This window comes from Lissotriton helveticus, chromosome 3_1, assembly GCF_964261635.1.
Source record: "Lissotriton helveticus chromosome 3_1, aLisHel1.1, whole genome shotgun sequence".
In the NCBI taxonomy this organism is placed as follows: Eukaryota; Metazoa; Chordata; class Amphibia; order Caudata; family Salamandridae; genus Lissotriton; species Lissotriton helveticus.
In genome coordinates, this window is record NC_136061.1 from 2,094,311,759 (window position 1) to 2,094,338,357 (window position 26,599).

The following is a 26,599-nucleotide window of genomic DNA, read 5'->3' on the forward strand; positions in this document are numbered from 1 at the left end:
CTCCTAGATTCCCCGGTTCGCTGGAGAATACGATCTGAAGATCCCAAAAGACATGGCATATATTTTCAGTGGAGCCTATGTGCCTTTGAGTTGCAAAATAATTGAACAGGTAAGTAATAAAGTGCATTGATTTATATGATACTCTTGATGGTGACACACAGTTTCAGATACAATCTTGGCCTTTTCGGTGTGGATTAATTTCCTTTACCTGCTGTCAACAAAACATCTCACTCCCATCCTCTCTCCAACAGACTGTCTCTGAGTTCTAGCATGTCAATATGTTTTATTTTTTAGCGTCTGGCTTGGAAACAGCTTAAGTCGCAGCTTGCGTGCGACTCTCTGGAAGCTATATGTGGCCCAGCAGAGCTAAAAGCCTAGTGAGAGTGAGGAGTGTAATGTATGTAAATGTATGAAACTTATATAGCGCAGGACTTACCCTGGGGCATCTCCGCGCTTGCTTAGGGAACCCGTCCTAGTATTCCCCTGTGAAAAACCCCGGCAGGGTATCCACAAGGTGAAAGCCAGGCATCCCGCCGCGAGGGGCCGATGTGGAGATTAAGCAAGCTATTGCCCAGAGTCGCAGAGTGTGACCCCGTGAGTCGAGTAGGCACCGGAGCGAGAATTGTCGAGACCGTGGAATTTATGAGCCCGAGACCCGCCGAGGCGGGGAATCGAACCCTGGTCCACGGTCGATCTCAGATTCCGGGTCTGCCGCCTCTAACCACTGAGCCACACTTCTCCACTAGGAGAAAACCGGTGGTAAATAAATAAATAATACCCTATTTTTGACTAGGCATATATCATAACAGATAGCTCAATAAATAAGAGTCAAGATTCGAGGTAGTAGGAGTTTCTGCAGGTTTATTACAGCATTAGGACAGGATCAGGACAACCTGCATAGGAACAGAATGGCAGGGCTAGAGTGGCCCGGCAGCTGCCGGGGCTGGGTCTGGGATGAGCGCGCTAGCTTTTAATAACAGTACATGAGCATTTATACATAACGCAAACACATAGCATTACATTGCAGTAGGCGTAGCAGTGGGTGGAGCAGAAGGCGTGACGCGTAGCAGTCGCGAAAGATAACAGTAAAAGTAGGTGTAACTGGGCGTATACATAGACATGTGGTGCAGACGTAACAGAATATGTCATGAAATGGGCGGAAACATTGGAGGGGGCTACCTAAGGAGCCGGGACCTCTAACCTAGTGGTGCGCGTAAACTGGCAATGACGTATCACTAGGAGAAGCTGGGGGCTATGAACTCTGTGCTAGGAGCAGAGACTAAAGTCTGGAGGGTCGGAGCGACATGTACCTAAACCCTATCTAGTATCTGATGTTTAGGGAACATGTTGATATAAACTAGAAGTCAGGAGGGGAAAGGCTAACTGACTCTAAGACTGGACCATGCATTATTCTACAGGTAGTGCGTGATGAAGAATATTAAATGACCATTAAATACAGTATTTCTCTAACGTGGAGACCTGAAGGCTAGACAATGACGGAAACTATTGATGCAGTTCAGTAGCTTAGGAATGCAGAGAAGGAGGACTGAACTGATAACTGGACTTTTGGCAGACTCAGAGGCAGAGCCAAGCTGCACCGGGCACTGCGAGGCGAGGCAGGAAGTAAGTGAAAGGTCGAGGATACAGGTGGGGGCTGTATCGCTCCTTAGCGAGGCTTCAGGAGACAGGAGCTGAATCTGATGTCCGGGCCCTTTTGAGGCCTGGAAACGGGGACTTTATAATGGAATAACGTGCACACTGAGAAACGTGGCAACGTAGCTTTACATAGGCCTGATATTCGTAGTATTCACGAGAACTGGAAACTGGCATACTAGAGGTGGACACAACTATAATTGCGTCATTAATCGGACATGGGGAATAACATATGCATATTGGTCATGCACACATAACATATGATGGATGACACGTGGTGACACAGAACATGGCAAAATTTACTTTTCCACATTCCCTCCTTGTCACTACGTTTCCATCAGGAAACATCAATATTCATGATACCATCTATCATTTCATACAGTACCATTTGCTCATCTCGAATTGTCTTGGAACGGGATTTAGAACGGGGCTTGGGACTAGGAATACAAGAGGTAGCACAAATGCCGCAAATCGCAGGGCCACATTGTATACAGAGGCAGCAGCTTAATATGATCGCTACTGCAACACCTAGAAAGGACAGGACTTTCCATCCCCATGCGGAAATTATATTCCAGAACCAACCGGACCATGTCCAGGTGCCTGGATCTTGGTGTAACAGATGGGCAATTTTATGAAGTCTGGTTATAGCTGAATAAACAGACGGCGCGTTATTTGGAATGAAAATGCAGCAACTGGATCCGAGAACTCTACAGGCCCCGCCCCTATCGGCCAGTATGACGTCAAGGACGAGACGATTCTGGAGCACAACAATTCTCATAAAGGATTGCTCTTCGGTTAAATTACCCAGAGCGGAGGCAGTCTCATCCACTACTGCTTCAAGGGTTCTTGTTAACCTACGGATTAGCTTACTGTTTACAACTGTACCTAAATAAGGGAACACACCTTTATCAATATCAATGAATTGCTCTGCAGCGGTTTCAGTATAATCGACAATCGGGAGGTTTCTCTTGTGTCTAGTATGTACTAGATGTGTGTTTCTATGATAATCAGGTGGGGCTAGAAAAACTGGTGGCAGTAGGAAGGCAATGTAACAGGTTCCCTCCCAACCGAGGGGCAGATGAACATATGCGGTTTGACCACAAACAAAATAAGAATGACGTGAAGCTTTAAAATTAGATTTCCCACTGTCACTATACTGGATAATAGTAGTACAATCACTATGTCCTACGTGTACAGAACCATGACTACGGACACATAATTCGCCTTTGACTGGTAGTACTGAAATAGCAGGTGTGTCTGGAGTAGTATCAGACTGAACATTCAGGACCATGAAATTCGACGAATAATTACCTAAATTATACACTTCATTTTCTAGATCTAAACCTGTTCTGTGGGGGAAACCTTGCTTGTCTGGGAAACATGTACTGTTAAGAAAAGACATATCTGTTGAGGATGACGTTAACGTGGACCATGCTCCACACGAACCATTATGTGAAAAAGGATAAGGAAAAAGTGGCAGAACTCCCTTCGGTGTCTGGAAAGGGGGGAGTCGACCACACACCCAACAATTAGTGGCATTGCTGGTCTGGTGTGAGTAATGTAACATACGGATAAATGAATTGTTACGCATAGCGAGGCGGTAAGCATATTCGTGAGGAGGCAGATCACTAAACGTGTGCTCTACTGTAACATTAGCAGACTTATTTACATGAGGAACTGAAAAATACAGGAAAAATGCATAGCTGATGCAAGAAATCATAATGCTGATGAATAATATGAAGCTTAGAAAAATGATACATTGAATTGAACTTTGACTGACTCTCTCACTATGGGGGTCTATTTTATACATGTCAGAAACAGCCTAACCGTTTCACCTAGGGGAGGACTTAGACAATCAAACTGACTGACTTATTTTACTAGACCGGAGCTTTAACTTATACTCCTGCTGCGGAGTTTTCTCTAACAGGGAAGGGGTTGTGTCAATGTCTTTTGCGGGACAGTCCTTAAAATCCTGGGAATCCTTGGAAATGTTTTTAGAAACGGGTTTCAATCCATTGAAAAGTTTTACATGAGAAAGGTGTATCCACCCCTTCCTGCCTTCCAGCTTGACGGCAGTACGGGTGGTCAGGAGGACCTGACGTGGCTCCTTCCAACGAGGTTCCAGCGGACTTGATCTGTCAAAGTTTCGGATCATCACCAGCGAACCTGGAACGATTTCATGCGGTGCCACCTCGGTATTGTCTGGAAATGCGGCGGCAACCTGTGAACGACATGAGTTGAGGGCAGACATCAAGGAAGCTAGGTAATCTGTCAGCATATTACATGAAACATCAGTAATACATCGGGGTCTAGGAGTACCCCACATGTTAGGGGGGCGGCCGAATACGACCTCATACGGGGACAGACCTGATCTGGAATGTGCGACCATGCGCATATAAAATAAAGCGACTGGCAGGGCTACTAGCCAGTCCACACCTTTTTCTTTGCATACTTTGGCGATACGGATTTTCAGAGTTTGATTATGTCTCTCGACTAGACCGGCTGCTTCGGGATGGCGTACACAATGGAACTTCCACTGGTACCCTAACAAAAGGGAAACGTGCTTCATGAGTTCAGATGAGAATGGCTGACCGTTATCAGAATATACGACTCTAGGGAGTCCATATCGAGGGAAGAACTCACGAACCAACTGCTTGGCAGTGGTCGCGGCTGTGTAATCTGGGACTGGATATGCTTCTGTCCATCTGGACAAAGCGCATACAACTACAAGGACATACTTGAAACCTCGACATCGCTCCATCTGAATATAATCCATCTGGAGGACCTCAAAAGGGTGGTCAGGGGGCTGGAAACCACCTTGTTCCACCGGGACACTTTTACCTGGATTAAACTGACAACATATCATACAGGTACGGACTTTCTGCTTGGCTGCAGCTCGTAAATGCTTGTTGAACCAAATGTTCTGGATACTGTCTAACATAGCTTTTTCTCCTAAATGTGCTGGACTATGTGCGGTATTAACAATGACTTGAACCATAGAGTCGGGGAGAAACCATGTGGCTCTACCCTTTGTTAACCATCCTTGATCTGTCTGGACCCCTCCTTGTTCAGACCATTTCTTGATTTCATCGGGAGTAGCATGTAACTGGATATCTATGACATCTTGTGTAGGGTCCTTAACTGTCATGCATGTAGTCAGATCTGGAGTATGTGTCATGTTAACTTGAATGTCTGGAGTCTGTGCTGTAAGCTTGGCTGTGCGATCTGCTAGATCATTACCTTGAGAAATAATGTCAGTGACTTTCGTATGTGCTTTGCACTTCATGATAGCAATAGATGTCGGTAAATGTATGGCATCTAGCAGAGCTTGGATAAGGAAACCATGCTGAATCTTGGTTCCATGAGAAGTCATGAAACCTCTCTCCTGCCAGAGCACTCCGAAGTCGTGTACAACTCCGAATGCGTAACGTGAATCTGTGTAAACATTAACTTTCTGGTTCTTGGCGTGTATACAGGCTTGTGTCAGAGCGACTAGCCCTGCTGCTTGAGCGGACAGAGTGTCAATACGGTGTGTCTCAATAACTTCAGTGTCAGTAGTCACTGCATACGCGGCGACTAAATCTCCTGTACTAGTTCTCATACATGAACCATCCACATAAAGTGTCAGGTCGGGATCTGGTAATGGAATATCTGTCAGGTCTTGTCTTGGCTTTGTCGTAATGTTAACTATTTCCACACAGTCGTGTGTGTCAGAATTTGAACTAACTGATGGTAACAGTGTAGCAGGATTCAGGATGTTGCAGCGTCTGATTTCTATGTGTGGCTGAAACAGTGTCAATTCATAACCTGTTAAACGTGCAATTGTCAAGTGCTGTGTTTGTGTTCGGTTTAAAAGAACTTCCACGGAGTGTGGGACTTGTACTGTCAAGGAGTGTCCTAAAACTATGGAATCACTTTGTCTGATAGCTAGTGCTGTGGCTGCAACTGACTTGAGGCACGCAGGCAACGCCTGGGCGACTGGATCTAATGTGCTCGAAAAATAAGCACAGGGCTTGTATTGACCTGCTTGATCTTGTGTGAGAACAGATAATGCTGTACCTTCACGTTCTGTGACGAAAAGTGTAAAAGGCTTACTGTAGTTCGGTGTAGCTAGAACTGGAGCTTGGCATAAAGCTGTCTTTAACTCATTGAAACTAAGTGTATGTTCAGATGTCCAAGGGAGGACAGTCGATACGGCTGCCTCCTGTGTCGTTAACTGTATCAGTGGCTTGGCTAGAAATGCATACTGGGGAATCCATTGTCTACAATAAGAAGTAAGGCCGATAAAAGCACGTACCTCCTTCTGGGTTCTGGGCTGGGGAAGACTCGCTATTAACTGGATACGGTCGGGTGTCAACTGCCTACCCCTCTTGGACAGTAAGTGTCCTAAGTAGACCACTTGCTGGACACAGAATTGAAGCTTCGAAGGGGACACCTTGTGCCCCATCTCGGCTAGGAAATACAGAACTGTCAGGGATGCCCGCTCGCAAGCACGTTCAGAACGGGCTGTGATCAGTAGATCATCGACATACTGGAGCAGGGCAGTGTCAGTTGGCATGTGAATATTGTCTAGTTGTCTCTTAAGTGCTTGACTGTAAATACTAGGACTTTCTGTGAAACCTTGAGGAGCGCGTGTAAACATATAGCTCCTTCCATTTAAACAAAATCCGAAAAGAAACTGGCTGTCTGGATGAATGGGAACACTAAAAAATGCATTCTTGAGATCTATGACAGTGAAGAACATGGCTTCGGGATCAATAGCAGTTAACAGGGAAGAGATATCTGGGACAACTGGGTACTGTGGAATAATACATTTGTTAAGTTCTCGTAAATCAATCACTAATCGATATACTGGGGGTGCATTTGGATCAGTGCGTTTCATGACTGGAATGATCGGAGAATTACATACATTGGAGTCAGTTTCTACAACTACTCCTTGAGCTATGAGCTCGTCTATAATTTTGGATAAGGCTGCTACAGCCTCGGGTGGCAATCTATACTGCCTGATTCGTGGTAACACTACACCTGGTTTGAGAGTCACACGATAGGGTGTGATTTGCATGTAACCTACATCAGTTGGACCTTGCGCCCATAGATGCTGCGGAACTTTAGACAGTCTTGAATCAAAATCTCGTAATACATAGTGACCCTTAAAGTCACGTAGGAACAGACGTATTCCCTCTGGGGAACAGCAAATAACTGCACCTAACTCTTTCAGTGTTTTAATGCCTAATAGATTTTCTGGACATGACTTAGTAAGTAACAGATCAGTAGTGCGGGACAATGGACCTACTTCTAAAGTAACTGGCTTAGATATCTCGTTAACGATAGGTTTTCCTGAAAATCCAAGGGAAACATTTCTTGAGCCTGAGAGCGGAGCCCCTGGAACTTCGGCATGACTAATTGTGGTCCTACTTGCCCCTGTATCAATCAAAAACTTTCTGTCTTTCCCTAATACTTGACTGTGAACATAGGGACCTTCTTGATCTACAGGTATCTCGATGAGAGGCAAGCCTACCTCCCTCTCTAGGCTGTTTCATGAATATGGCTGGTACTCTGGATACTCAGACTGTGCATACTGGTACATCTGCGATGTGACATGCTGTGTTGCAGCAATAGGCTGCGGTGCTGTAACTGTCTGTTGTGCATTCTGTGGCTGAGGAATCTGTGAAACTTGTTCTTGTCTAGGCGGACGTGGTCTTTCCTTAGTCTTACCAGTAGCTATATTATGTTTCAGAACTGCACACTCATTTATAAAATGACCTGGCTGTTTACAATAATTGCAGTTCCATTTAACGGGAGCTGCAGGATGACTGGCTTGATTCGGACCCCTCTTCTGACTGTCTTGAGGAACAGATTGTGCAACTAGCACTTTCATTTTCGTGTCTTTCATACGTTTTCTCTCGTGTTCTTGCTCTTCCCTGATTCTATTCTGGTGATACTGAAGCATCTGGAGCATCTGGGACGGAGTATTTGCTTGCCAGGTGCTTTCGACTTTCAAAACTCGATTTTTAATTTGTGGACTTGAATTCTCGACTAATTTAGTAACGAAAAGGTGAGGGTATGACTCACTACTTGTCTTGAGACCACTGTTAATACTAAAACATTTTTCAAATCTAGAATAAAAATCACTAATATCTTCATCTTGCTTCTGTTTACAGGCTGAGATTGCATCCCAGTCTTCTTTTCTCGTTGTCAATAATCTGGGTAAAACTTGAATTAATAATTCTGGTAATTCTTTACATTTATCTCCAAGGCCGGTACCTGGTACTCGTGCCTTGTCTTCAGCTTCTAGAACTGTCCAATCGATCTTTTTCTCTCCCACCTCCCATTCTTTTTCCTTTAGTTTTTCATACACCCCTGCGGGTAGCAGAACTTTTAACATTTTAATGATATCTGGGTAAGTGTATTCTCCCATACGGAGCATGTCTTTTAATTCTCTATGGAACCCTGCTGGATCTTTGTCATGACAGGGAATTAATTTCTTCATTTCAAGGAGTTCCATCTTTGTGATTGGAGTGTATACAAACACTCGCTGCATTTCGCCACCCGTTCCTCTAACTGGGTGGACTTCTCGTAACGGATTCTGTCTGTCTATGTAGAATGGTTTACTTTCTGGGGGTGAGACATGAACAAAATGCGGGTTCAAGAACGTTCTATATTTGTGACGCTGTTCTAGAATGACACTAATTAAATCGGTACCTAGACCTCTCCATTTATACTGGAGTAACTCGTTCAGGATATCATGTAACGGACCTGGATCAGAATGTTGACCCTCATACAGAGTAATGAGGTGCTGGATCATATACATACCCACCAGTCGCTGCTCGGCTGGGGGCAGTTTCAGAAACATTTGTGCCACTATTTCGTCTGGAAAAGTGGTAGAATCAGTAATCCATCGGACTGCTGATCGGACTAGTTCTTGTTCATGCATAGTACTTAATTCACTGTAACCGATTCGTGATTTCAGAATGTGATCGGTAGCTTGAAATACTTGTTCTAGGGAACCTTGTTCTGGTGCTGAATGATGAAAAATAGACTTGGGTTCTAGACGTAAATGGCGGTCTGGAAATCTAGATTTTCCTACATACGCTATTCTGGCGGAATTCTCGTCCTCTTCCTCTTCAGGATCAGAGGTACTTTCTTTCTCACTTACTTGTGCTGCTTTACGCTGTTCGTGTATCTTTATTATTTCTTTACGGATTTTCTTGTACATACTTTCCATGGCACCGACGGTCTTGTGCTTACCCTCGGCTATATTATCACTCCACCTTGTCAGGATTTTCATTTCGGCGGGATCTTTAGACGGGTAATCTTGTTCTCTTATTAGACAGTTGATCAGGAACTTTAATATCATGAGCTGGATCTCGGCTTTCCTTTGAGACATGGCTTCGTGAATACTTTCTGGATCATCCCCTGTACGGATGAAACGATATATTCTGTCTAGATCTTCTTTCATATTCGGTAAGGTGACTAGATACTCGGCCACCTTTCTTACACGGAACGAATATAAAACCATATTATCCTCGCCTGGGACTGGATCATAAACACATTCGGCAAGGGATTTTCTTATTTCTGCTACAGTCTGATGTCTAGGCGTACGCTGTGACGCTTGTGCATGTAATTCGGCTAACGTTAAACGCTTGTGTGGCGGCGGGGTTTGAGGAGGACCTCCTCCTGCGGCCCCTAAACTAGAATCATCGACGGACATTCTTCGTGGCGGAGCGGGAAGTTGAAATGCTGGCTGGACCGGGGGTACCGTAGCAGGTACTCCGGTGTCTGGAAGAGCGGGAAGTGCCTGATTTACAGGGACTGGCGGAGCGCGAACAGGATTTGCATATTCTGGGACTGTGTCGTCCAAATAGGACGAAATAAAAATATCAGCTGCGGTCGATTTGTGACGTAGCTTGGTCGGAACTAATGGTGGCGGGAAATTACTGGATGCCTCTGGGGTCGCTTTTGGCAAGCCCTCGGCAAGAAGAGGATACATACCCTTAATAAGGGCATGCCTCTGTCTGTCTGACTGTTCGGCTTTGACTTGTTCACCTATCTCGATTAATTCTCTTTCTTGAGCTCGTTCTTGGAATTCTCTACTTAACTCTGACTTTCTGACTTCCTTTTCGGTTCTTCTATGCGCTTCTTTACGCCATAACTCGATGGCATCTTTCTGTGACTGTCTGGCTTTCTTTTTCCATAATGCTTCTTCTACTCGCATGATACATTCGGCATCCCATGTACCCGATACAGGCCATCTATACTTTTCTTCTAACTGTTTGGTATACTCTACCCATAAATCTAGATACAATATGGCACTTATGCCATGTTTCTGATACATAAAATGACCTGGACTGTCCCTCGGGGGAACAGGAACTGCTTCTTCTAATAAACCCTTTCTAGTTTTTAACTGACGTAACTTGGAAAAGAGCGGCATTGTAAACTTGAATCGGAACACAATACAATACACAAAGAATAATAACAATTGGGAAAACAATTCAGGCATACCACGACATTGAAAATACATTAAACAATATCATAACATAACAGTTCGAACAGAATATTACCTGGAATACTGAGAACAGAAATACAAGAATTTTCTCGAGAACGGAACAGACTAGAGTTACTGGATGCACTGCTGTAACAGTACGGAACATACCGGTCCCATAAAGGGACGCATCAAGACCCGTATCCACCTAGGTGAACACTTCGTTTGTGAGTCTGGGTACCACCAACCCACGGACCAGGAGTCAATTTAGATTGGTCCTGTCTAGATACTACCCCAGCAATGGTACTCACCGGGCAGCACGGAACGGAAGGCCTCGGACTGGACTGTACTGATGACGACGAACTTCGGACTTCGGACTTCAGTTACGGGTGGGCCTCCGGATACCTCGGACCTTGGACTCTCGGCTTGGGCTCTGGTCGGGACTCGCCGCGTTCCTCCACCGTCTCGTTTGGATGCTGGACCGCCTCCTCCGTCTCCTCCGTGGGCCTGAGGGATACTTGAAGCAGAAATATCTGCACTTGGCCAGTATGGTTCCGTCACGACTGCAGAGGGTCAGGGGGTCGGCGTGGCTTCACCGACGCGTGGGGAAAGGGCAAGTCCCTATTCGGGCGCCATTATGTGGTAAATAAATAAATAATACCCTATTTTTGACTAGGCATATATCATAACAGATAGCTCAATAAATAAGAGTCAAGATTCGAGGTAGTAGGAGTTTCTGCAGGTTTATTACAGCATTAGGACAGGATCAGGACAACCTGCATAGGAACAGAATGGCAGGGCTAGAGTGGCCCGGCAGCTGCCGGGGCTGGGTCTGGGATGAGCGCGCTAGCTTTTAATAACAGTACATGAGCATTTATACATAACGCAAACACATAGCATTACATTGCAGTAGGCGTAGCAGTGGGTGGAGCAGAAGGCGTGACGCGTAGCAGTCGCGAAAGATAACAGTAAAAGTAGGTGTAACTGGGCGTATACATAGACATGTGGTGCAGACGTAACAGAATATGTCATGAAATGGGCGGAAACATTGGAGGGGGCTACCTAAGGAGCCGGGACCTCTAACCTAGTGGTGCGCGTAAACTGGCAATGACGTATCACTAGGAGAAGCTGGGGGCTATGAACTCTGTGCTAGGAGCAGAGACTAAAGTCTGGAGGGTCGGAGCGACATGTACCTAAACCCTATCTAGTATCTGATGTTTAGGGAACATGTTGATATAAACTAGAAGTCAGGAGGGGAAAGGCTAACTGACTCTAAGACTGGACCATGCATTATTCTACAGGTAGTGCGTGATGAAGAATATTAAATGACCATTAAATACAGTATTTCTCTAACGTGGAGACCTGAAGGCTAGACAATGACGGAAACTATTGATGCAGTTCAGTAGCTTAGGAATGCAGAGAAGGAGGACTGAACTGATAACTGGACTTTTGGCAGACTCAGAGGCAGAGCCAAGCTGCACCGGGCACTGCGAGGCGAGGCAGGAAGTAAGTGAAAGGTCGAGGATACAGGTGGGGGCTGTATCGCTCCTTAGCGAGGCTTCAGGAGACAGGAGCTGAATCTGATGTCCGGGCCCTTTTGAGGCCTGGAAACGGGGACTTTATAATGGAATAACGTGCACACTGAGAAACGTGGCAACGTAGCTTTACATAGGCCTGATATTCGTAGTATTCACGAGAACTGGAAACTGGCATACTAGAGGTGGACACAACTATAATTGCGTCATTAATCGGACATGGGGAATAACATATGCATATTGGTCATGCACACATAACATATGATGGATGACACGTGGTGACACAGAACATGGCAAAATTTACTTTTCCACAGGTTGGCCTGATTATCTACAGATGCGCATATCGACAGTGAAAGCTGGTCTTTCTCACACACCTAAGCCTGTGTTGGTGAAATAGTCCTAAAACACAGGGGTGATCCTTGCGGCCTCTGAAACGTTTGAAACGAGACAGGGCACTGTTACAAACCTGGAATCTTCACAGCCCTCGGAATATTCCCACTGGTGTAAATGCATGGAGGATATAGTACTGGAAGATTAACCAATGTCTCTACTGGTAATTGAGCCAGGTGCTACGTCGAAAGGAAGTGGTTGTGTAAAGAACTCATAATGGAGATTACCATGGTGCTCATTATAGAAGAACTGCGAGGCAAATGAAGAGCTCTTCAATCCGGCAAAGGATGTAGTGGGTAAACCACCCTGCGCAATAAAATGTACAATATGCTTTGGCGACAGATAACAGAGCCCACTCCCAACCAGTGGACACCATCATGAAAGGAGACGATGTGGCGCAGCGGGCAGAGCTGGTAATCCGAGTTTGGTATTGCCGTTGGCTCAAGATCCTGTGATTCTGGGCAAATCACTTAATATCCCCCGTGCCCATGGACAGCTCCTGGATGCTCTCACGGGGAATAAGCTGCGCTACATAAATCTACAAATTATTATTATTATTATTATATATTATTATCATTGATGATGAACTGAATTTTTCAAATCAGGCAAACAAGGTTACTTTATCCGCATTGTGCACCCTCAGAACAGTTACAAAGATCCTGCCTCTAATTCCTGAACACCTTCAAAAGTTTATTGTCACCTCCTTGATCATGCCAAAACCAGGTTATTGCAATAGCTTATTTTTCACCGCCCACAAATACATCACCAACAAACTTCTGCAAAATGCAGCTGCTAGATTACTATTAAAAATTCCTACATTTCACTTTGCCTCTCAGGCCATTAACAAACTGCACTGGGTCCCAATCAAGCAAAGAGCAACCTTCAAGGCACGCTGTCTAGCATATAAAACTCTTCATCTTGGTCCTGCTTTCCTTAATCAGAGCTTCAGGTGGTACTGTCCCAACAGAAGACTACGCTCCGCTAATGCCAAATTAACCGTACTTCCCAGGTTTAAACGTGCCAGATGGGGCGGCAGGAGCTTGAAGACCTGGTTGGTTAGGACTCTGTAATCCTGGGATCTCTATTGCGCTCTTGCCTCTGCTGGAACTGCTGGCGCATAGATGCCTCCAGGTGAGGTTCTGTAATTCTCGAGACTGACTCCATTTAATATTGTGCCACCATTTTGTGTTGCCCTCACGTAGGCCTGTGAAGGTAGCCTGGCGAACAAAGTGGCCTGGCCTTCTTAGTCCATGTATACATTAACTAGGTTTCTTTCTGACTCTGGAATGAACTGTAAGAAACTGACCTCTTCACCTGAAACTGACCTCGCAAAGCCAATTTCCCTGCTCGATCTTTGTCTCAGATTGCCAATCAATGTGCAGGACATCGTTAACTTTTAGTTTCCTTGCATATGTCTTATCTTGTTCATCATCTGTTACTGTTTCTTTTTTATGTTTCTTCATTACATGGGTTATGCTTTCAATTATAGGTTTGTCTGGCTTTTGGAGATTGAATTTGCGACATTCCTAATGATTAACTTTTGGATTGGCATACTGTACATGTAATCATGCCATGCCCTGCAGTGCCATCTAAATCAGATTAACCTTTGTCAACTATGTAATTATAATGTTTTGCCCATATCCTGCTAAAACCCCAAAGGCTACTCACTTGCTGACCCTCCAGATTTTCCATTTGTTTAGGAATGTAATTGGTACAACTCCCTTACATGCCTGGGCCAGGATAAAGAGTATATAAGACGTGAAGTAAGACCATTCTAGCAGACTGCCTCATTCAGTTGCTAAGGCTTCTGTGTGACGTAGTCTCACCTCATTTAAGGTTAATACAAATTTTCTTTTATATTTCAGCTTCATGCCCAAATTCTTTATTATTGGTTTGAATGGACTAAGTATCAGTGAGACCCCTTAGAAGGACTCCAGATTTCTTCACAGGCATTAGTGCAGTCTTCAAATTCCTCGAACATAACATAGAGGGATTTGTAGAGTGCACTAATGCCCAGAGGCATCTAGGCGCTAGCAGTTCCAGCAGAGTAGAGAGCGCAATAGAGACCCCAGAATTACAGAGTCCAAACCAACCAGGTCTTCAAGGCTTTCCTGAAAGCGAGAAGATTTGGTGCTGCTTTAATGAAAAGTGGTACAGCATTCTCGCCTCCTTGGAAACTGAAATGCATGCCAAAGGCAGTTGACAAGGATTCCAAGAGGCGTAGCATGGCTGCACGGAACTCTTCGACCAGTTGTGGAGTGGAATTTTTCTCCAGAAACTTGGGGTGTGCAAAAATCAGTTGCAGGATAGGCTCCAAAGACGGCCAACTCTGGAATCGAAATCCATGTCACTGCTCCCACGCCTGCTCAGGCAAAAGCGAGTGGCTAGAGGGGGATGAGTCCCACTTTAATTTCTTATGTTTCTTTTTAGATTTTTTTTTAGGAAATCAATTAAAACTTGGCTTTTTAATCTGGAGTCACCTGCTGGACTCTCTGCTGTACGCAGATCATTCTGCAAGCCACCTGTTGCTATAGCGCCGGGACACCTCCTAGGAGGTAGCTGTTCACGCTCTATGAATCACAGTATTATTATTATTATTATTATTTACCAGATGATTTGGATTGTGATGGAGAGCAGAGCAGATTTGGGGCCTACTAGAGTGGGAACAAGACTGAACCTTTGATATGTATGGCGACTTATCTGCGAGAAGTCTTCTTATGCTTGGCGATGTAAAGTTTTGCCCCGTGGCCTTTGGGTTCATCAGTGCTTAATCACTGTAGGCCTTGGAGTCAGGACTCGACATCAGTCACCACAAACATACTTGATGGGGTTCAGTCACAGACATTTTGCGACAGTGCCTACAGAGTTTAAAATATGTTGTTTCAGGAAGTAACACCCTTTGCACACTGTAGGAATTTTGTTGAAATATCGAGGCCTCTAAGAGCCAATAGAGAGCTCTAGATCTGCGTCTGGTGGCGTGGAAAGAAAGGAACTGACGCCAGCGCTCTTGAGTGAGGCATATATAGGTTCTGCGTGAAGCCACACAGCTCCACCTACCAGTTTGTAGAGGTACTGCTGAAAAGTTTCTGGATCCAGTCTGATGCCTGGGGAATATTCAAAAGGCGAGGAAACTAAGGCTGGAAGTCTCTATCAGGAGATTATTTATCCGTATTCTATCTGGGGACTAATTAGTGGTCCCGTGCACCATGTGTAACTGGAACCAATCTCTATCCGGCTGATGAGCCCATAACAAAGGCAAAACTGGTCCTGTGCTTATGTTCCGGTTCAGGGAGGACCAGCCTCAGGCTGGACTGTTCCCATTGGAGCAGGGTCAAAACTTAATTTGCATTTAGGTGGGTCCAAACTAAATTGGCATGGTGTGCGAAACAATGATGGATTGGGATGCTTTAATTCAAGCATTCCATCCCTCACTTTTTGTACACTTTAGTATGTTGCCCTAAGTGGGATGGACATGCCCAGATTTGGGCCCCGTTCACACTGTGTCACTGGTTCCATGCAATACCCAGCTGATGAGCCCTAAAAAGGGCCAAACCGGTCCAGGGTTGCTTGTGTTACAGTTCAGGGAGCACCTGGCTTGGTAATTCGGGCTGGACTGTTCCCATTGGAGCAGGGACAAGACTGATTTGCATATAATGGGGCCAAACTGAGCTGACATGGTATGCAAAATAACGATGGCTTGAGATGCGCCCGAGTATTTGCCAGTGGCTGGGATTATTTCAAGCTGTCCATCCTTCACTTTTTGTATACTTTGGTGTGCCTCTGAGACAACAGCAGGTGATTTCCAACTATCCGAAATGCCCTTGGGAACCTTCGACTCCAACTCAGCGCTTTCTGAAAACCACCCTCAACTACTTAAGAAGGTTGCACAGAAAAAGCTTAAGGAGACCTGATTAGACACTTTTCACCTCTACTGGTGGATGTCAAGGCAATCTGGTGCAAGAACTACGATCTGAAAGAAGCATCATTGACTGTCATTATAGACATAAAAGCACAACGACGGATATCAAAGTTATGAAAAGACACCCACTCTACCTTAACATTAAGACTCTCAGTGTCTTTAAAAGACCGATCACAGTAACTCAAGGTGCTCCACTGCAGCGTAGAACACTTACTCCTAATACTCCAAGAAGACTTTGCTTCACAAAGATGGGCTCAACCTCTAACTTGTCATGGTGCACACCAACAAAGTGACGAATCAAATTGCACCAGTGGAAGACATCTTGAGCTTTCTGGGTGTCCTTGTAAGGGATTTGCACTTCTAACTCTCGTTCCCTTCCCTTCATCATGCTGATTTTCTTTTCTCCTCATTTTGGTGGCACTAGGCTTTTATCTCTCTCTTCCATTCTTCAATGCCGAAGCTCCACATGACACCTGAGCATGGGTGCCATTTTACAAGCCTGACAAAGTAGGGAAGAAGACTTTTGAGAGGCGAGGAGATGTTATTCTTCTGGAATTTATCATCTTCATCGGAGCATCCCCTTAGAGAGTATATAGAGGACCAGAATATTAAATTAAGCTTTGCTTGAAAAATGTGGTTTTGTTTGCTCATACTTTATGATGTATATTTCCTGTGCAGGACAATTGAAATAAAGGGAACGTTTTTCAACAAGCATTTGTAATGCGATCGGTCTCGCCTTTGGGACCTTATAAAGTATTTAGCCATGCATCACATTATCCTGGGTGCTGCCACATCTACTGTGCTTTAACATAGCACTGCATTGAGAAGTACCTGCAGTTTTATGGCAGGCTGCTATTTCTGCCAGAACGGGTTATGATCGCCACAAACGCAGGCAGGAGTGGGGTTGGATCACCTGTAATCACAGGAAGTGCTTGTCTGTTTGCTGAAATGTCGTAGCCCGTTTAAAGCACTGGTTGGGACAGAAATCTGTTCATGTGCTGGGCAGCAAACACAGGTGTGCGTGTATGCACAGCTGGGCCGATACTGAGAAGGCATCCCTGTGTGATTAGGAACGTGTGCCAGGATGGCAGAGACCATCAGCTGTGCCTACCGGGTGCATCATTTGCGGAAATGTACATCAGTATGTACCACTGTTGCCAACAGTGAAGCTGGCAACACCCCGCCATGTGCAACAGAACACCCAGCAAAACTGTGGGAGGGCAGTGTGAGCCTGCAGTGCAGGAAGCAACAAGAGGCACTTCCGGCATGTCCTTGGGCACTCAGACGCGGCTCCCAGGAACTCGTAGCAGCTCCAGTGCAGAGCTACAAACTCTCTGAACGTTGAGATCGTTATAACAAATACTTTTTAATCATCTGTATCTTATTCTTCCTATCTGTGCACAGTGTCAGGTTGTTTCTTGCACGAGAGCCAACTTGTAATGTCCTGAAAATAACATGCAATCAAGCATCACATGATGCGAAAAAAGCTAGAGCATGTGCAGTGTAACTCACTACACGTCCTCCGCTCCGCCCCGATACCCGAGCCATAACTAAGAGAACCAAAAACGAGAAGTTCCCCTAAAAACATCTACATTAATAAAATGAACAAAAAGTAAACTTGTTGTTTTGCCTTTGCTCTACATTTTATTGTATAGTACTACAACCTCAACTGGATTTATATAGTGTTTACGACCCATGGCGTGGTGTTGTAACACTTCGCATGTTAGTCCCTGGTACCTGCAGGGTACCTAATGATGAAACATTACGCTCCCTAACTCATGTGTCTCTGTGTGAGAATGGCACAGTGTGCGTCAGTGTACAGGGCTCTCAAGTTTCTAGAATTCGCAAGATTGAAAGCTAATTAGCATGCTTGATGACATCATGGGAAGTAATGTCACAGAGATGTCGACATCGATAACGTAGCAGTGGACATTAGTTTAATAATACAACAATCACAATGAATGCAACATTAACAGAATACTACCACAGCTGACTAAAGTCGGTAGATGAATAGCTGACAGAGAAGCTGTGGAGCACAACTCAGATTGTAGTTCATACACCAATCCATTTGTTAACCATTTAATGTGTCTTACTTCCCACATATTGTACCAGTCTTGTCCTTCTTCCCTCTCCGTATACATCCTGTCTCTGTGGGAGTGGCACCAGGGCTATGCCAAGGGATTTGAAAAACGATGTACAGGTGACAGCTGGGTACCAACAAACTGTACAACACACCTCCCACATACATTCCTCGGTGTAAACATCATACGTTACTCAAACCATGCTTCGTCCTTACTCCCACACAACACCAACGCACAAGCAACCAGGCACTGAAAACATATTCTGAAAAGCATCCACTTAGGGACATATACAAACGAACAACAGTGTCCTTCTTATGAAAGTAATAGGAATACACGACCCAGAACAGTCAAGTCATTAAATAGACCAGACAGAACAAAATCTGGCAACACACACACTATACAAATGTTAACACGATGCACCAACACAGAGGGATGCGACGGAAAGCAGGGTTTGAGGCATATGAGCTGCAGATCACACACTATGCATAGATCGCCATCTGGTGTTGGGCCCGAATGTTTGCGCTTGTGTTTGTCTTGGAGAAGTCTTTGGAAGTCATGAGATAGGTGACTCCTCCTTTGCATGATAGTGCTCATGGGCATCGGCTCCATCTTCAGATTGTTTTTTCCACCATCTGGCTCGGATGTGTTTATCGCGCTCCAGTTCGGTGCCGTTATCGATACAACTTTCGACGCTCAATCCTTCACTCTTTCTACCGTATTGTTTTCGATCGCGAACCCCAGTCGTTGTGCATTTCTCCAATGTCGAAGTCCTCGATTCCGATCGTCGAGGAGGGCCTTCGGACCTACCTGGGCCTTGGCTTCTGCCTCATGGAAAGGATTCCATTCGAAAAGTTTCCTCGAAGTGGGTCGAAGTTTCCCCAAACTGATCTGCATGAGGTGTGTAACCTCTGCCTTTCACCGGAGCAGGAGGCCAGAGACTGTGCAGCTTGTGCCTCTTTCTGCTCCAAGAAGACCATTCGGGATCATCGAGCTTGAAGAACAAGGGCTCGCTCGTCACATCCATTCCCGACACCATTTCCAAGAGGGCGTCAACGTACCAGAACAGGAGCGGGTCGAAGAACACAGCGCCTCCGAAGCCAAGGACTCAGACATCGAAGACCTCACTCCAGCGTAGCGGGTCGTAAGTAAAGACGTCGACCCCGACCCCCACCATACACCATCGAAAAAGGCTTCGTTCACACCTTCACGCCCAGGTTCACACGAGAGACTGCTTCCCATGCCCCGCCCTCGGGCTCGACAAAGAAGCCTATCAAGCCTTCAGTTGACTCTGGCTCGAATCACTCTGCCATCGATACCGAAACACGGTCACCGGCACCGAAAAAGAAACAGCCCTCCTCCTCCGTGCCGAGCGCTGCCTCCACATCCAAGCACTCGGCACCGAAAACAACAAACACCGACCCTTCGACTCCGATCAAACACTCGGAGCCGAGCAAAAAGCCTAAAAGTTGGGAATCACACCTTTCGGAACCAAGAAAAGCTTTGGAATCTAAAAAACACCCGGTTCCACAGACAAGCACAGAGACTGTAAAGCATCACGCTGCCAAGCCAAAAGACTACAAACTGCTCCGGAGTAGGTGCCGCGTAAGGCGCACAAACCGAAAAAGTCGGCGCTGAAAGCCCAGCCTCCATCAGAAGTGCTTTTTACACCTGATCCTAAACAAAAGACTCTTGTAAAAGACGCTAAAACTGGTCAGCTCACTCTAAGTGCAAAAAAGAGACCATTGGATACGTCTGCACCAGCTTCACCACCTAAAAAGCGGGACATTGTCACCTCTCCCCTCAGGATTCCTTCTCCATCACCTCCTCCACCTCCTCCTCCTCTACCTCCTCCACCTCCTCCTCCACATTCTCCTCCACACCATTCTCCTACACCATCCCCTCCACCAAGGAAGGGACGATGATGATAGCTCTAATGACACAGGGGGGGTGCAAATGAAGAGCCACTAGCGGACCTTAGTCCACCTTCTTCTCCTGACCCCTGGGACGATTACAACACTCCAGATGTCTCTAATGTTCCACAGGAGGACGTATACCCCTCTAGAAGGGTCCTTCTGCGTAGACATGCTTGGCTGCGCATTTCTGGGTTTAAACCTGAAGTACAAACTTCAATATTAAACCAACCGTTCGATCAGGAACACTTATTTGGGCCTAATATTGATTCATCACTTGAGAAAATCAAAAAAAGATACAGACATAGCCAAATCAATGCAATCGCAAGCTCCCAGACGTTATGTCTTCGTTCCTTCTACAAAGGCACATCCAGAGGCTACTCTGCAGCCAATTCCAACATGGCTGCCCGGAGCTTCAGCTCCTTGGAAACCCTTCGCACAACATCCTAACGCGGCCCTCCAAGCCCCACTAAATTATCTGTAAGGGTCAAATGCCAAAATCGGACGATCTGGAGCGTCTGCCGCTGGGGCCGCCGATACTTCCAGCGGCTGCTCTGCCGTGATATCGGCAATATCCACCCCTGGCGATAACAACTCAAGATGGCTCCCAAGGTGAGACTGAGGTAGAAGTGGGGGGGGGCGTGGTGAAATGGACCCACGTTATGAGGTAGCAATGCGGGGACTTCGACATCAGGAGCGGGCCCCCTGCTGCCCTTTCATCTTCCCCGGCGGGCGCCCACAGCTGGTGCAGACCGTGATCCCCGGATCTGCAGCCTCCATCCGCCTGTGTGGCCCGACCGCAGTGTGTGGATGGGGGCCTGTGGCCACAGCGGACGGGTAATTACAGAGCTCACCCCCTACATATGACGAAGCCGCTAACGCCCCCTGGGAGAGCCAAGATAGACATCAGCTTTTTGTTGAGTTTGAAAGCTGGGTGGAGACCTGGGGATTTGTTTTAACCCCCTCCAGCTAATGACACGGATGGACTGTGGTGCCAAGTACAGGAGCGTGGGAGCATTTAGACCAGGGATCATGTGTGTGCAGCAGTGGTGAAAGGAGGTGCAAATACTGAAGATGCTCCTCCTTTTGACTGTCTGGCTCCTTTTCCTCTCTTGTTCTTCCTCCGTTGGGTCTGCTCCCTGGTTTTCTTTGGACTTGGCCCTCGTAACTTTTGGACTGGAACTCGCCATTTTGGGATCCTCTCCTGTTGTCGCTCTTGCCCTGGGTGCATCTTGCCATGTTGAGATGGTTTCCATCAATGCCCACTACCCGGGTCCGCCATTTTGTGGATTCTTGTCCTCTACTTTGGTCCCTTGGATTCCATCCTGCTGACCTTCAGACATTTCACTTACGCTGGACTGCCTTATCTCTTTCTCCCCCTCAGGTCCCCGTCTCTCCTCTCACCAATCTCAGCCTCCAACTCTTCTCCCCCACATACCGCTCTCTACCCCTTTTTATTTAAATTTTATTTTATATATATATTTTTTTTATTTCTCTTTTCACTCTGTAAATATGTGATATATACTTGTCCAAACCGAATCGCTGGTTAAATGGAATCCTGAGCAAATCTACTATTTGTATATATATGTATATAGAGATAACTCTAACCACTAGTATATGTAGTAGACCTTTGTACTCACTACCATTCCTATGTGATTGTTAGAGTTTATCCATTTGTATCTCTTCCTTGAGTGACTTTACAACTTGTACATTTGCAATTTTTTCTATTTGAATCTCTTCCCTGTGTGACTTTACAACTTGTACATTTGCAATTTTTTTTCCTGTTTGTATCTTTTATGTAACTCATGTAATCCTAAGTCCTTATGTATCGCAACTGGTTCTTTTGTAAAGCGCTCTGACACCTTCGGGTAATGTTCGCGCTACAGAAAACCGCATTAAATAAAATAAATAAATAAAAATAAAACACCTCGGACAACCCCTCCACCTCTTACAAGGCTCCCACCCAGTCTACATTCACCAGAGTTTACTAAAGAGGAGGCTACAGAGGCAACAATAACAAAGGTAGAGTTAAGACCAACAATACCCGATCTGCCTCCACCCCTACCCAATGACTTCCCTCTGCTCCCCCACGGACCGTTCCACTCCGGTCGGGGGAAGAATACAGCAGTTCCTCCCTGTCTGGAACAACATTACCACAGACAGGTGGGTGAGACAAATCGTTCAATCAGGCTACTGTCTGGAACTTACCTCTAACCCGCCCCCAACATACCACCCAAACAGCGTCCAATGCCATTAGAACATTTATCGCTGCTCGAGCAGGAAGTAATCTCCCTCCTACAAAAGAGTGCAATAGAACCAGTACCCCTGCACCAACAAAACACAGGAGTTTACTCTCTGTATTTTCTTATACCAAAAAAGGACGGCTCTCTGAGACCTATTCTAGACCTCAGACCCCTAAACCTGTACATACAATCAGACCATTTCCGCATGGTCACACTTCAGCAGGTTATTTTTCTTCTTTCGCAAGGTGACTTCCTTGCCACTCTAGATCTCAAGGACGCCTACTTTCATATTCCCATTCACATATCTCACTGGAAATACCTCAGGTTTGTAGTGGACGGTCAACACTACCAATTCAAAGTACTCCAATTCAGAGTTGCCCCGAGTATTCACCAAGTGCCTGGCTGTAGTTGCAGCTCATCTCAGAAGACAACACATTCACGTCTTCCCATATCTAGACGACTGGCTAACAAAAGCCAGCTCATACAGTCGTTGTGTACATCACACACATGCCAATATTCAACTACACACCAGTTTGGGGTTCACTGTAAATCATGCGAAGTCTAATCTACAACCGTCCCGTTGGTAGATGGTCACACTCATCGCTCTCTGCAGTGGTGGAACACCAAAAACCTTTCCAAAGGGCGACCGTTCATTAAAGCCAGTTCCACACATAGTCATGACAGCAGACGCATCGCTCTCTGGCTGCGGAGCTCATCTATTCCTTCACACAATGCAGGGCAGGTGAACTCCTCAACAAAAGTTACTCCACATCAACCATCTGGATTTACTAGCCATATTCCTGGGCCTAAAGGCATTCCAGAAACAAATATCAGGCAAAGCTGTCCTAGTCCGCACGGACAACATGACAGCAATGTACTACATACAGAAACAAGGCAGGACACACTCCCTACAACTCTCCCAACTAGCACAAAACATATGGAGATCGGCTATTCCTCAGAACATTTTTCTCTTAGCCCAACGTGTTCCAGGAATTCAGAACAACATAGCAGATCTGTTATGTCGTCAAACGCAACAGATTCACGAGTGGGAACTTCATCCGTAAGTTCTTCAACTGTTTTTCCACATGTGGGAACAAGTAGACATAGATCTCTTCGCAACACACATGAAAACGCCAAATGCCCAAGCTTCGCTGCCAGATATCCACACCTATTGTCCAAAGGCAATACGATATGTATGAATTGGTAAGGCATATTTGCATACGCTTTTCCGCCTCTCCCACTCATTCCACTGGTGGTGCGCAAACTGCAGCAACACTCACTGACAATTATCCTAGTTGCTTCAACATGGGCCAGACAACCGGGGTACACAACATTGCTGGAGCTATCAGTACACCTGCACCAAAAACTACAACTCTCCCCACGCTTCTTAAACCAGAACCGTGGAGAGATCAGACACCCGGACCCAGTACAGCTCAACCTAGCGATTTGGCTACTGAGGTATTAGAGTTTGGTTATCTTAACCTTCCCCCTGACTGTATGAACATTATCAAAGAATCTAGACGCCCCACCACTAGAGCCTGCTACGCAGCCAAGTGGAAAAGATTTGTAATATACTGTAACAACAACAATAACAGTCCACTAGATGTGTCTATTCAACACACCATATGTTACTTATTACACCTTCAGAGATCTAACCTAGCATACCCATCTATTAGGTTACACCTTGTTGCCATATCAGCCAACTTACAAAATAGGCAGCACTTATCGCTATTCAGAGTACCTGCCATCAAAGCATTTATGGAAGGTCTCAAAAGAATAATTCCTCCTAGGGTACCACCCTCACCAGTATGGAATTTGTACATTGTTCTCACAAGACTCATGGCCCTCCATTCGAACCTCTGCATAAATATGAGTTACAATTTCTTACATGGAAAGTCGCTTTCCTTGTGGCCATTACTTCCCTTAGATGAGTTAGTGAGATACAAGCACTCACTATTCAAGAACCCTTTTTACAACTCCATCATAACAAAGTGGTTCTCAAAACCAATCCAAAATTCCTCCCGAAGGTTATTTCTCCCTTTCACCTCAATCAGTCTGTAGAGTTGCCAGTTTTCTTCTCGCAGCCACAAACAGTCACAGAAAGAGCTCTACATTCTCTAGACATAAAAAGAGCACTCCTTAATGACATTGAAAGAACGAAACCTTTTCATTAAAAAAACAACATTTTGTGTCCTTCTCACTACCTCATAAAGGCAACCCCATATCAAAATCTGGAATTGCGAGGTGGATTCTCAAATGCATACAAATTTGCTATCACAAAGCAAAACTTATATATTATCTATTCCTCCTAAAGCCCACTCTCCCTGCAAAATAGGGGCTTCAATGGCATTCTTAGGGAACTTTCCCCTAGATCACATCTGCAAAGCATCTACGTGGTCTACACCGCACACATTCACAAAGCATTATTGTGTAGATGTGCAAACAAGACAACAAGCTACTGTAGGCCAAGCTGTACTCGAAACACTATTTCAAACTACTGCAACAGATACGGGTGGTCGCCGCTAAGGATGGGTACTGCTATACAATCTATGCATAGTGTGTGATCTGCAGCTCATCTGCCTCGAACGGAAAATGCTACTTACCAGTTTGCATCTGTTCTTGGCATGTAGAGCTGCAGATCCACCCGCCCCCCCGGCTACCTTTATCTGTTCCAGTATTATCTTATTTAGATACAGCATACATGGGCATCTTTTCTGTTTCTTACAAAACTCCATCATTTCCCTAATTGCGAAAAACAATCTGAAGATGGAGCTGATGCCCATGCGCACTATCATCCAAAGGAGGAGTCACCTATCTCGTGACTTCCAAAGACTTCTCCCAGACAAAAACAAGTGCAAACATCCGGGCCCAGCACCAGATGGTGATCTATGCATAGTGTGTGGATCTGCAGCTCTACATGCCAAGAACAGATGCATACTGGTAAGTAGCATTTTCCTTCTAATAAGATGGCGCAGGGGGGAATTGACAAAGGTAATCAGGGTGCAGCCGAGTCCATAACAGACAACAGCATAAACAACAAGTGTGGTCAGTATGTGACTGTTCCGCCCAATTGACATTAAATGAAGAAGGTTGTTACATCTGCAAAGTCCAGGCATGCATGGCATTGTACCGTGACTGATGGCTTCTGGGCTGGCCTCTGCATACACTTAAAATAGAAGTCAAGTAAATTATCAAAAATAAAAAAACGTTTTTTTAAGCCTCAGATTTAAATTATGAAGAAAGCACGAAAAATGTGCACAGGTCTTTCAGACGAAGTATACTTAAACAATTATGATGTACAGTTTCAGGTACACTGTATATTTTTGCGTCATATAAATGCATTCGATTTTTGTTTGGAATTCTGTATACCTGTGCATTATTATTGGTTTAGAAAATGTGAATTCCTTCTCGCCTTATTCTGATTTTACTTAGCTCTCCAGTGATATTCAGTAAATTTCTGCAAATATGAAACCATCAAAAACACCGGTCAATATTAATCGAGGTTTCAGCAGTTCATGCTGCTTTAATGACCAGAATTACTCCTCGCCTTCACGCGCACCGGTTCTGTCTCCATGTGTTGTAATAACGATATTTGAAAACAAAATTATTAAGTGACCGCTTTGGTCAGCAGATTCACTAACTCCCTTTCCCCAAAAACAGGCACACCCATAAGCATGAAAAGTGGAAGCCTGACGTTGTAACAATATTACAAATGTTTAAATGTAAACGTTTTCGCAAAGGTGCTATTCTTTTCAACCAATACATATATACTAATCGGTAATCTTGTGGTACATGAGTGCAGTTTCACTATGGACAATTTAACCCTAGCGTTACACAACAAAACCATTTGCATGTAGAGATGGTGATGTCACACATTAATCCACTCATCCCTGTACCAATCACTTTTCATGATCATCCATTCATTCATTCGTCCAGGCACTCGGCACACCTGCATTTATCGATCCCGCCATATACTCAGTGATGCATCCATCCACTCATTGACCCATCCAGCCAAATCACTCTTGGATGCTCCAACCCACAACACATTCTGGGCATGCCCACGACTCATCTATGTAAACACTCGCACATCCATCGATACATCCATACACAAACCTGCCGATTCATCCATATCTATCAACATCCATCCATCTATCTACTCTCACGACCATTCCCCAGTCACTTGCACACACATTCAACCTTCTAAGTACTCACTGACCAAGTCATCCATTTAGCCGTCTATCTATCTATGTAAATGTAAATGTACAGGAATTTATATAGCGCAAATCACCAAGCGGTCTCTAAGCGCTTGCTTAGGGAACCCGTCCTGATATTCCCCTGTGAGATAACCCTGGCAGGGTATCTGCAAGGTGAAAGCCAGGCATCCCA

General features: G+C 45.3%; 1 protein-coding gene across 1 annotated transcript in view; it reads left to right on the forward strand.

The window, feature by feature from the left end:
* The window catches only part of VPS33B (VPS33B late endosome and lysosome associated), an 806,019-nt gene that overhangs the window by 626,994 nt on the left and 152,426 nt on the right, over positions 1-26,599 (forward strand). The window contains exon 21 of the mRNA XM_078683255.1: positions 8-109. Within this exon, the coding sequence (XP_078539381.1) occupies positions 8-109 (102 nt within the window). The remainder of the gene's footprint in view (positions 1-7; positions 110-26,599) is intronic.